General features: G+C 44.5%; 1 protein-coding gene across 1 annotated transcript in view; it reads right to left on the reverse strand.

Annotated features, from left to right (window-relative positions):
- The window catches only part of LOC311105329 (pro-neuregulin-2, membrane-bound isoform-like), a gene marked incomplete at both ends in the record, with an annotated part of 75,257 nt that extends 62,793 nt beyond the window's left edge, over positions 1-12,464 (reverse strand). The window contains one exon of the mRNA XM_084147447.1: positions 12,056-12,464. Within this exon, the coding sequence (XP_084003573.1) occupies positions 12,056-12,464 (409 nt within the window). The remainder of the gene's footprint in view (positions 1-12,055) is intronic.
- Between the last annotated feature and the right edge of the window lie 222 nt (positions 12,465-12,686).

A 12,686-nucleotide genomic window follows, 5' to 3' on the forward strand; every position in this document is an offset into this window, starting at 1 on the left:
ATGACCCCCTTTATCTATACTACTCTCTCCATAATGATCCTTTCTCTATACTACCCTCTCCATAATGATCATCTCTCTATACTACCCTCTCCATAATGATATCCACTATCTCTATACTACCCTCTCCATAATGATCCCCTCTCTCTATACTACCCTCTCCATAATGATCCTCTCTCTATACTACCCTCTCCATAATGATCCTCTCTCTATACTACCCTCTCCATAATGCTCCTCTTTCTATACTACGCTCTCCATAATGATCCCCTCCCTCTATACTACCCACTCCATAATGAACCTCTCTCTATACTACCCTCTCCATAATGATCATCTCTCTCTCTATACTACCCTCTCCATAATGATCCCCTCTCTCTCTATACTACCCTCTCCATAATGATAATCTCTCTCTATACTACCCTCTCCCTAATGATCCCATCTCTCTCTATACTACCCTCTCCATAATGATCCCCTCTCTCTATACTACCCTCTCAATAATGATCATCTCTCTCTATACTACTCTCTCCATAATGATCCCCTCTCTCTATACTACCCTCTCCATAATGATTCTCTCCATAATGATATCCTCTCTCTATACTACCATCTCCATAATGATCCCCTCTCTCTATACTACCCTCTCCATAATGATCCCCTCTCTCTATACTACGCTCTCCATAATGATCCTCTCTCTCTATACTATCCTCTCCATAATGATCCTCTCTCTCTATACTACCCTCTACATAATGATCCTCTCTCTATACTACCCTCTACATAATGATCCTCTCTCTATACTACCCTCTCCATTATGATCCCCTCTCTCTCTATACTACCCTCTCCATAATGAACCTCTCTCTATACTACCCTCTCCATAATTATCCACTCTTTATATACTATGATCTCCATACTGATCCCCTCTCTCTCTCTATACTACCCTCTCCATAATGATCCCCTCTCTCTATACTACCCTCTCCATAATGATCCTCTCTCTATACTACCCTCTATATAATGATATCCTCTCTCTCTATACTACCCTCTCCATAATGATCCCCTATCTCTATACTACCCTCTCCATAATGATCCCCTATCTCTATACTACCCTCTCCATAATGATATCCTCTCTCTATACTACCCTCTCCATAATGATCCCCTATCTCTCTATACTACCCTCTCCATAATGGTCCTCTCTCTCAACTACCCTCTCCATTATGATCCTCTCTCTATATATACTACCCTCTCCATAATAATCCTCTCTCTATACTACCCTCTCCATAATGATCTCCTCTCTCTCTATACTACCCTCTCCATAATGATCCTCTCGCTATACTGCTCTCTCCATAATTATCCTCTCTCTATACTACCCTATCCATAATGGCCCTCTCTCTCTATACTACACTCTCCATAATGATCCCCTCTCTCTATACCATGCTCTCCATAATGATCCTCTCTCTCTATACAACGCTCTCCATAATGAGCCTCTCTCTCTATACTACCCTCTCCATAATGATCCCTTATCTCTATACTACGCTCTCCATAATGATCCTCTCTCTATACTACCCTCTCCATAATGATCCCCTATCTCTATACTACCCTCTCCATAATGAACCTCTCTCTCTATAATACCATCTCCATAATGATCTCCTCTCTCTCTATACTACCCTCTCCATAATGATCCCCTTTATCTATACTACTCTCTCCATAATGATCCTCTCTCTATACTACCCTCTCCATAATGATATCCACTATCTCTATACTACCCTCTCCATAATGATCCCCTCTCTCTATACTACCCTCTCCATAATGAATCTCTCTCTATACTACCTTCTCCATAATGATCCTCTCTCTATACTACCCTCTCCATAATGCTCCTCTCTCTATACTACGCTCTCCATAATGATCCCCTCTCTCTATACTACCCTCTCCATAATGAACCTCTCTCTATACTACCCTCTCCATAATGATCCTCTCTCTCTCTATACTACCCTCTCCATAATGATCCCCTCTCTCTCTATATACTACCCTCTCCATAATGATCATCTCTCTCTATACTACCCTCTCCATAATGATCCCCTCTCTCTATACTACCCTCTCCATAATGATCCTCTCTCTATACTACCCTCTATATAATGATATCCTCTCTCTCTATACTACCCTCTCCATAATGATCCCCTATCTCTATACTACCCTCTCCATAATGATCCCCTATCTCTATACTACCCTCTCCATAATGATATCCTCTCTCTATACTACCCTCTCCATAATGATCCCCTATCTCTCTATACTACCCTCTCCATAATGGTCCTCTCTCTCAACTACCCTCTCCATTATGATCCTCTCTCTATATATACTACCCTCTCCATAATAATCCTCTCTCTATACTACCCTCTCCATAATGATCTCCTCTCTCTCTATACTACCCTCTCCATAATGATCCTCTCGCTATACTGCTCTCTCCATAATTATCCTCTCTCTATACTACCCTATCCATAATGGCCCTCTCTCTCTATACTACACTCTCCATAATGATCCCCTCTCTCTATACCATGCTCTCCATAATGATATCATCTCTCTCTATACTACCATCTCCATAATGATCCCCTCTCTCTATACTACGCTCTCCATAATGATCCTCTCTCTATACTACCCTCTCCATAATGATCCTCTCTCTCTATACTACCCTCTCCATAATGATCCTCTCTCTATACTACCCTCTCCATTATGATCCCCTCTCTCTCTATACTACCCTCTCCATAATGATCCTCTCTCTATACTACCCTCTCCATAATGATCCCCTATCTCTATACTACCCTCTCCATAATGAACCTCTCTCTCTATAATACCATCTCCATAATGATCTCCTCTCTCTCTATACTACCCTCTCCATAATGATCCCCTTTATCTATACTACTCTCTCCATAATGATCCTCTCTCTATACTACCCTCTCCATAATGATATCCACTATCTCTATACTACCCTCTCCATAATGATCCCCTCTCTCTATACTACCCTCTCCATAATGAATCTCTCTCTATACTACGCTCTCCATAATGATCCCCTTTATCTATACTACTCTCTCCATAATGATCCTCTCTCTATACTACCCTCTCCATAATGATATCCACTATCTCTATACTACCCTCTCCATAATGATCCTCTCTCTATACTACCCTCTCCATAATGCTCCTCTCTCTATACTACGCTCTCCATAATGATCCCCTCTCTCTATACTACCCTCTCCATAATGAACCTCTCTCTATACTACCCTCTCCATAATGATCCTCTCTCTCTCTATACTACCCTCTCCATAATGATCCCCTCTCTCTCTATATACTACCCTCTCCATAATGATCATCTCTCTCTATACTACCCTCTCCATAATGATCCCCTCTCTCTATACTACCCTCTCCATAATGATCCTCTCTCTATACTACCCTCTCCATAATGATATCATCTCTCTCTATACTACCATCTCCATAATGATCCCCTCTCTCTATACTACGCTCTCCATAATGATCCTCTCTCTATACTACCCTCTCCATAATGATCCTCTCTCTCTATACTACCCTCTCCATAATGATCCTCTCTCTATACTACCCTCTCCATTATGATCCCCTCTCTCTCTATACTACCCTCTCCATAATGATCCTCTCTCTATACTACCCTCTCCATAATTATCCTCTCTATATACTATGCTCTCCATAATGATCCCCTCTCTATATATATACTACCCTCTCCATAATGATCCTCTCTCTATACTACCCTCTCCATAATGATCCTCTCTCTATACTTCCCTTTCCATAATGATCCTCTCTCTATATATACTACCCTCTCCATAATGATCCCCTCTCTATATACTATGCTCTCCATAATGATCCCCTCTCTCTTATACTACCCTCTCTTTAATGATCCTCTCTCTATACTACCCTCTCCATAATGATCCTCTCTCTATATATTATGCTCTCCATAATGATCCCCTCTCTCTCTATACTACCCTCTCCATAATGATCCTCTCTCTATACTACCCTCTCCATAATGATCCTCTCTCTATACTACCCTCTCCATAATTATCTTCTCTCTATACTACCCTCTCCATAATTATCCTCTATACTTCCCTCTCCATAATGATCCTCTCTCTATATATATTACCCTCTCCATAATGATCCCCTCTCTATATACTATGCTCTCCATAATGATCCCCTCTCTCTCTATACTACCCTCTCCATAATGATCCTCTCTCTATACTACCCTCTCCATAATGATCCTCTCTCTATACTACCCTCTCCATAATTATCTTCTCTCTATACTACCCTCTCCATAATTATCCTCTATACTTCCCTCTCCATAATGATCCTCTCTCTATATATATTACCCTCTCCATAATGATCCCCTCTCTATATACTGTCCTCTCTCCTTAAACTGAGCATCTCTCTCCCCATATACTGTCCTCTCCCCTTCTTTCTGACAATGAATCAAAGACATCTGGGCAATATTGTATACACACTCTACACACATGCACACATACACACCTGGCACTGACACACCACCTGCGTGTATGTGTGTGTGTGTGTGTGTGTGTGTGTGTGTGTGTGTGTGTGTGTGTGTGTGTGTGTGTGTGTGTGTGTGTGTGTGTGTGTGTGTGTGTGTGTGTGTGTGTGTGTGTGTGTGATACTGAACTTGCTGAGCCAAGCCTTCTGTATCACTGAGTGATCTGAGGATTCCGCTATTCGAACACATTGGGCAGGGCCTAGCCGGAATAGAACACAATCTGACCAATCGTGAGTGACTGTCCAATCAGACATGCCCAGCACTCACAGGCTTCCATCAAGGGGTCCGCTCAAGGTCAGCTGACGCTCACACTGCCTCCCCCCTCCTCCCTCCACTCCTCTCCATCTCCTCTCCCCCTTCTTCTCTCTCTCCAGAGAAAGGCATCAACAAAATTGATCAGATTCTTTGCTAAGTGTGATTCAATAACAGAGAGTGATATGAAAGCCAAATCAATTAGGGCTGTTCACAGCAGGGTGTGTGTCACAGCGCCAAGCCAACTCATGGTAAGGAACACAGCACATGGACACATGGAGGGAGGGGATATGTAGACCAGGGTGTGAAGGCGATACCACAGTATATTCATCATCTATATGTCCTGTGTGAAACAGAATGCTGGTAGTTAATGCTGTGTGTGTTTGGTGAATATGTGAACATATGTTAGGGTTGCGTCCTGCATATGTATCTGTGTGTGTGTGCGTGTGTGTTTGTGTGTATGTGTGTGTGTTTCCGTGTGTCTGTGTGTGTGTGTGTGTTCATGTATGAAAGAGAGAAGCACTTCTATCTCAGTCTCAGATCGGTGTGATTTCTGCAGCGCACAGCTGTCACCATGGAAACCAGAGAGGGAGAGGGAGTGAGAGAGTGAGGCAGAGGGAGAGAGAGAGGGAGGGAGGCAAGAGGGAGAGAGAGAGATGCGCATTAGAGTATTTGTCCCTCTATGACATGCTCTCTCTCTCTCTGTCTCTGTTTCTCTCTTTCTCTTTCTCTTTCTCTCTCTCTCTCCCTCCCTCCCTCCCTCCCTCCCTCCCTCTCTGTTTCTCTATTTCTCTTTCTCTCTCTCCCTCTATCACTCTCTCTCTCTCTCTCTGTCTGTCTGTCTCTGTTTCTCTCTTTCTCTTTCTCTCTCCCTCTATCACCCCCTCTCTCTCCCTCTCCCTCTCTCCTTTTCTCTCTGTCTCTCTCTTTGACAACAGTGCACGTCAATCTCTCCCTGTCTCATTTATTGATTGGATTATTTTTAGATGCACATTTGAATCTCAACGGGATCTCCTGTATACATGGAGGCCTAATCAAATCTCTAAGCTCAATGTAGCCTGGAGAGAGCAGTATGCAAGACTACTGAAGAGCACAGGTCAGGGGGGAACACACACACTGCAAGCCTACACGGATAAGCTACTGTACAAGATGAGCTCACTCTTTCCTCCTAATATGTACAGCCTGTTGTGTGAGAAACGAGAACAGAGAGTGTGGGAGTGAGGGAACGGAAAGTGGAGGAAGAGAGAGGAGACTTTGTGAGACTTTGGGAAGGTAGGGAGAGGTGAGACTGGGGGAGACAGAAATAGAGAGAGAGAAAGAGATTGATCATGTGTGTGTAAGAGTGAAGAAGGAGGAGGGAAAGGAAGACATGATGTGTGTGAAAGTGAATGATTGCATGGGAAAGAAAAGGGGGAGGATAGGTAGAAACAGGGATAGGGAGGAAGAGAGAGAGAGGGAGAGCGAGAGAGAGAGAGAGAGAGAGAGAGAGAGAGAGAGAGAGAATGAGCAGAGTTAGTGATGAATAGTTGATGAAGCGCTTGCGGGCAGAGCAGTGGGGAAAAGCTATTCTCTCTCCTTCCTCTCCCTTCTCTACCCCCCCCCCCTTCCTCCCCCCCCCCTTCCTCCCCCTTTACCCCATCCTGACAGGGTTCTTAATCGTGTGCAAGCCATGCTACTACCCCTCTCTCCCCGACTACCTCTCCTCCTCCCTCCATCTATCTAGCTCTCTCCCTGCCACCCCTAACCTCCACACCTCTCTTCCTCTCTGTCACCTCTCCCTCATTACCCCCTCTCCCTCTCTTTCATATTTATCTATCCCCTCATTTCTCACTCACACACTTCTCAATAAGGGGTTCTAAACCTTCTAAGCCTGCATAACAGACAGTATTCTACTGATTAGAGGATTGAGGCAATGATTCCATACATCTTCTGTGAAGAGCTAGAGATTCTAAACGAGAGAGGGAGACAGAGAGAGAGATAATCTCCCATACCTAGAGAGAGAGAGAGAGAGAGAGAGAGACAGAGAGAGATACAGAGAGAGAGAGAGAGAGAGAGAGAGAGAGAGAGAGAGAGAGAGAGAGAGAGAGACAGAGACAGAGACAGAGAGAGAGACAAGAAAGAAAAAGGGGTGTGGCAACCATCTTTGAGTGTGGGATGGATGGATGCATGGCTGAGGATGGGGACCAGTACTCCACTGGCCAATCAGACGTGACCAGCACTCTCTCTCTGTATTTGTATAAGGTTCCTCTCATTTACAAATACAACTATCTGCTCTTATCATGGTCCTTCTAAAATACCTCCTGACTTGGTTCAGTTTGCACTGAGGGACAGCAAAGGATGAGTTCTCCCCCCCCCCCCAAGCAGTAACTGTAACCAAGGCACAGCAGAACAGTTTTATATCTCTAGACCACAAATCACTGCGACGCTGGTCTATACATCTCAGCCTTCTGTTATCCAGTCAGTGTGCATAATTTATACAAGCCCTAGATCTCTCTGCTAAAGACAGCATGCTGAGGCATTTGCAGCAGAGCAGTAGCTCTGTCTGTGTGTGTGTGTATGTGTGTGTGTGTGTGTGTGTGTGTGTGTGTGTGTGTGTGTGTGTAGACAGACAGAAATGACAATGACAGAGAAAGAGAGAGACAGAGAGAGAGTGACAGTGAGAGAGAGAGTGACAGAGAGAGAGAGAGAGAGACACACACAGAGAAAGAGACACACAGAGAGAGAAAGGGAGACAGAGAGAGAGAGACACACACAGAGAGAAAGAGAGACAGAGAGAGAGAGACACACAGAGAGAGAGAGACAGAGAGAGAGAGAGACAGAGAGAGAGAGAGACAGAGAAAGAGAGAGAGAGAGAGAGAGAGAGAGAGAGAAAGACATAGAGAGAGACACAGAGAGAGAGAGGGACAGAGAGAGAGAGACAGAGAGAGAGAGAGAGAGAGAGAGAGAGAGAGACACAGAGAGAGAAAGAGAGAGAGAGAGAGAGAGAGAGAGACAGATAGAGAGAGAGAAAGAGAGAGACATAGAGAGAGACAAAGAGAGAGAGAGAGAGAGAGAGAGAGAGAGACAAGAGAGAGAGAGAGAGACACAGAGAGAGAGAGAGAGACACAGAGAGAGAGAGAGAGAGAGAGAAGAGAGAGAGAGAGAGAGAGAGAGAGAGAGGAGAGAGAGAGAGAGAGAGAGAGAGAGAGAGAGATAACTACCGTGGGATATGCGTCAACAGCAACCTTGGGAAAATCCTCTGCATTATCATTACCAGCAGACTCGTACATTTCCTCAGTGAAAACAATGTACTGAGCAAATGTCAAATTGGCTTTTTACCAAATTACCGTCCGACAGACCCCGTATTCACCCTGCACACCCTATTTGACAAACAAACTAAAACAAAGGCAAAGTCTTCTTATGCTTTGTTGATTTCAAAAAAACGTTTAACTTAATTTGGCATGAGGGTCTGTGCTTTACAAATTGATGGAAAGCGGTGTTGGGGGGAAAAACATACGACATTATAAAATCCATGTACACAAACAACAAGTGTGCAGTTAAAATCTTTCCACAAGGCTGTGGGGTGAGACAGGGATGCAGCTTAAGCCCCACCCTCTTCAACATATATACCAACGACTTGGCGAGGGCACTAGAACAGTCTGCAGCACCCGGCCTCACCCTACTAGAATCTGAAGTCAAATGTCTACTGTTTGCTGATGATCTGGTGCTTCTGTCCCCAACCAAGGAGGGCCTACAGCAGCACCTAGATCTTCTGCACAGATTCCATCAGACCTGGGCCCTGACAGTAAATCTCAGTAAGACAAAAATAATGGTATTACAAAAAAGGTCCAGTTGCCAGGACCACAAATACAAATTCCATCTAGACACCGTTGCCCTAGAGCACACAAAAAACTATACATACCTTGGCCTAAACATCAGCGCCACAGGTAACTTCCACAAAGCTGTGAACAATCTGAGAGACAAGGCAAGCAGGGCCTTCTATGCCATCAAAAGGAACATAACATTCGACATACCAATTAGGATCTGGCTAAAAATACTTGAATCAGTTATAGAACCCATTGCCCTTTATGGTTGTGAGGTCTGGGTCCGCTCACCAACCAAGAATTCACAAAATGGGACAAACACCAAATTGAGACTCTGCAAAAATATCCTCAGTGTACAACGTAAAACAGCAAATAATGCATGCACAACAGAATTAAGTCGATACCCGCTAATGATCAAAAGCCAGAAAGAGCCGTTAAATTCTATAACCATTTAAAAGGAAGCGATTCCCAAACCTTCCATAACAAAGCTATCACCTACAGAGAGATGAACCTGGAGAAGAGTCCCCTAAGCAAGCTGGTCCTGGGGTTCTGTTCACAAACACAAACAGACCCCACAGAGCCCCAGGACAGCAACACAATTAGACCTAACCAAATCATGAGAAAACAAAAAGAGAATTACTTGACACATTGGAAAGAATTTACAAAAAAACAGAGCAAACTAGAATGCTATTTGGCCCTCTACAGAGAGTACACAGTGGCAAATACCTGACCACTGTGACTGACCCAAAATTAAGGAAATCTTTGACTATGTACAGACTCAGTGAGCATAGCCTTGCTATTGAGAAAGGCCGCCGTAGGCATACCTGGCTCTCAAGAGAAGACAGGCTATGTGCACACTGCCCACAAAATGAGGTGGAAACTGAGCTGCACTTCCTAACTTCCTGACAAATGTATGACCATATTAGAGACACATACTTCCCTGAGATTACACAGACCCACAAAGAATTCGAAAACAAATCCAATTTGGATAAACTCCAATATCTATTGGGTGAAATACCACAGTGTGGAATCACAGCAGCAAGATTTGTGACCTGTTGCCACAAGAAAAGGGCAACCAGTGAAAAACAAACACTATTGTAAATACAACCTATATTTATGTTTATTTCTTTTTCTTTTTGTACTTTAACTATTTGCACATCATTATAACTCTGTATATAGACATAATATAACATTTGAAATGTCTTTATTCTTTTGGAACATTTGTGAGTGTAATGTTTACTGTTAATTTCATATTGTTTATTTCATTTTTGTTTATTATCTATTTCACTTGCTTTGGCAATGTAAACATATGTTTTCCATGCCAATAAAGCCCTTAAATTGAAATTGAATTGAATTGAGAGAGAGAGAGTGAGAGAGAGAGAGAGAGAGAGAGAGAGAGAGAGAGAGAGAGAGAGAGAGAGAGAGAGAGAGAGAGAGAGAGAGAGAGAGAGAGAGAGATAATTGAATTGAGAGAGAGAGAGAGCGAGAGAGAGCGAGAGAGAGAGAGAGAGAGAGAGACAGACAGAGACAGAGACAGAGTCAGAGACAGAGACAGAGAGAGAGAAAGAGAGAGAGCGAGAGAGAGACAGAGACAGAGAGAGAGAGAGAGAGAGAGAGAGAGAGAGATAGAGAGAGAGGGGGGGACTTGTGTAGATACTCAAAGCATTATAGCCTGTCTCTCTGTACATCTGGGACTTTTCATGATGAGGTTCCAGTGGTGAGTAAGAGTCAGTCTGTGTCACTGTTGAGTCAAGGAAATGTGGTCTTTGATGGCAGCATCTGAGTAGCAGATTACCTACACTACAGTCATCCCTCCCTCAGCAAGAAAATATTACATTAAAGCTGCTCTGTGGCTAACTAAGTAGCTAAATAACAACTATAGCACTTCAGCTGCAGACAGAGAATGGTGCAGCCATACAGAAGCACACAGCTGACAGAGACAAACACTCCTAGCGTCCTGTTGTCTCTTCTCTTTTATGAGCACTGATAGGTGAAAGTGGTGGCTAGGTCTCAACTGCTTCCCTCTCATCCATCAAGGCCTTTCAGATTACTGGTCATAGGGGGCAATGAGAATGAGTTGAATTTGTACTTTTTTTACTGTCTCATCATGGATCCTATTCGGAGGTCAGAGAATGTGTGCTGTCCATGTTGCTGAAACGCTATCAGGAAGATGTTGACCTTAGCCTTAGGTAGAGACCAGGGGCTGTATGTATCTAGGATCAGGTCTTTCCTGTCCATGTAACCTTATTCATTGTAATATAAAAGGCTAAACTGATCCTAGATCAGCACTCCTACTCTGAGAAGCTTGATGCATTCGGTCCCTGATCATACCGGTATTGTTTCATCATGCCAAAGGTGATGAACTGAGCAAAGAAAGCTTCAGTTCTCCAGACTATTTGGACACATCCTGAGAATGTGTCACAGAGAATAGCAGATAATATAACTGATGGTTTAAAGAGGTAATAGGCCACTGTCTTACTCCTATCATACATGACAACAAGTAAAACAGACTGAGAATGGATGGATGCTACTCAGAGGTCAGAGAATATGAGCTGTCCACGGTGCTGAAACATTGTCATGCCTCTCATCTTTAGTGAAGGGCCCTAAAAGACTAAATATCCACCACCTGATCTAACAGCACAAACCGGTTAGGACTAGCTGGTTGGTCTCCCTATTTCCTGTCACATGGTGTCAGTCTCCACACTGTTTGAAAGCAAACTGCCATCTGAATGAATTCTGATGGGTATTTGAAATGAAACTGTGTCATATTCTGTCAGATTCACCTCCTATTCTCTCTCTCTCTCTCTCTCTCTCTCTCTCTCTCTCTCTCTCTCTCTCTCTCTCTCTCTCTCTCTCTCTCTCTCTCTCTCTCTCTCTCTCTCTCTCTCTCTCTCTCTCTCTCTCTCTCTCTCTCTCTGATACCTCTCTCTCTCTTTCTCACTCTCTCTCTTTCTCTCTCTCTCTCTCTGATACCTGTCCACCTCATTCTCAGACATGGGATACTTCACACACACACAAACACTTTGGTTAAACTATCCTTACCTGCCAGCACTGAGGCTTTTGTACAGCATCTATGTTCCATCTTTTGACTCCACATAGCCAAGCAGGCCAATATCTTACCAACATGCACACTATAGATGGTATATCATTTTCATATTGATGGATTGTCCATATCAAATCAATGTGCTTTACACATGGGAATTGTCTCACTCGTCACCAGTATAGCCTATTCTACATCACTCTCACCTGTACCCTAATGTACTACAGTCTCTAGGAAATCTGTCTCACACATCCATGCATGTCCTGGAAAAAAAACGCGCCGTCTTGGTTATGTGTCACCAGGGCATGGAGATTTTAACCGTGTCAATCATCACCGATAAGCGCACACAGGGAGTCCGGAGACTCCTTATATCACCGGAGCATTAGCGTGCAATAAAAGCGTCCAATAAAAGCCTAAACTTACCGCAGTCCTCGCACAACACGCTCTCCACATCCTTCTTTAGGTCCGTTCCGCTGGCGTCCAGCGGAGCAAACGATGCCTTGAATACTAAAGGCTCGCCTGTTGGGTCCATGAAAAATATATATCTGTGGTTCTCCTCCACAGTGGTGCACGGGGCCTCGGAACCGAAGTCTCCGACGGTCACGAGCTGCTCCCGCTCGAGCCCGCCGCTGTTCACCGGCCATACGTCTAGCACTTTGACATTCACACTGTATGGGTCCCGAGAGACGTTTTCCGGCGAGGAGCGTACCTCGCCCTCGATGACCACGGCGGATCGGTATGCCTGGTCCTGGAGGGAATTGAGACTCGGGGCGTAACAGGCGAAAGAGACCCCGATGACCAGCATGGAGAAACGCACCGGATCAAGCCTCATGCCGTCGGCCGTGGCTCCGTTGCTGCAGTGCTGGGGCGGCTGAGGGGCGCGGATGACGGAGCGGGGTTGAAGTGGGAGACTGCGAATAGGCTCCGATAGCAGGGCAGAGCGGCAGACCTTGCGTAAGTGTCCATGCCATCTGTGTCTGCCGCTTTCCCCATACGGTTTCAGATGGGGACACACCAGCCTAAGAACCGGAAACGGCCCGGTTCTGCATGGTTA

The sequence above is a fragment of the Coregonus lavaretus genome (assembly GCF_964263955.1).
Source record: "Coregonus lavaretus genome assembly, chromosome: 29".
In the NCBI taxonomy this organism is placed as follows: Eukaryota; Metazoa; Chordata; class Actinopteri; order Salmoniformes; family Salmonidae; genus Coregonus; species Coregonus lavaretus.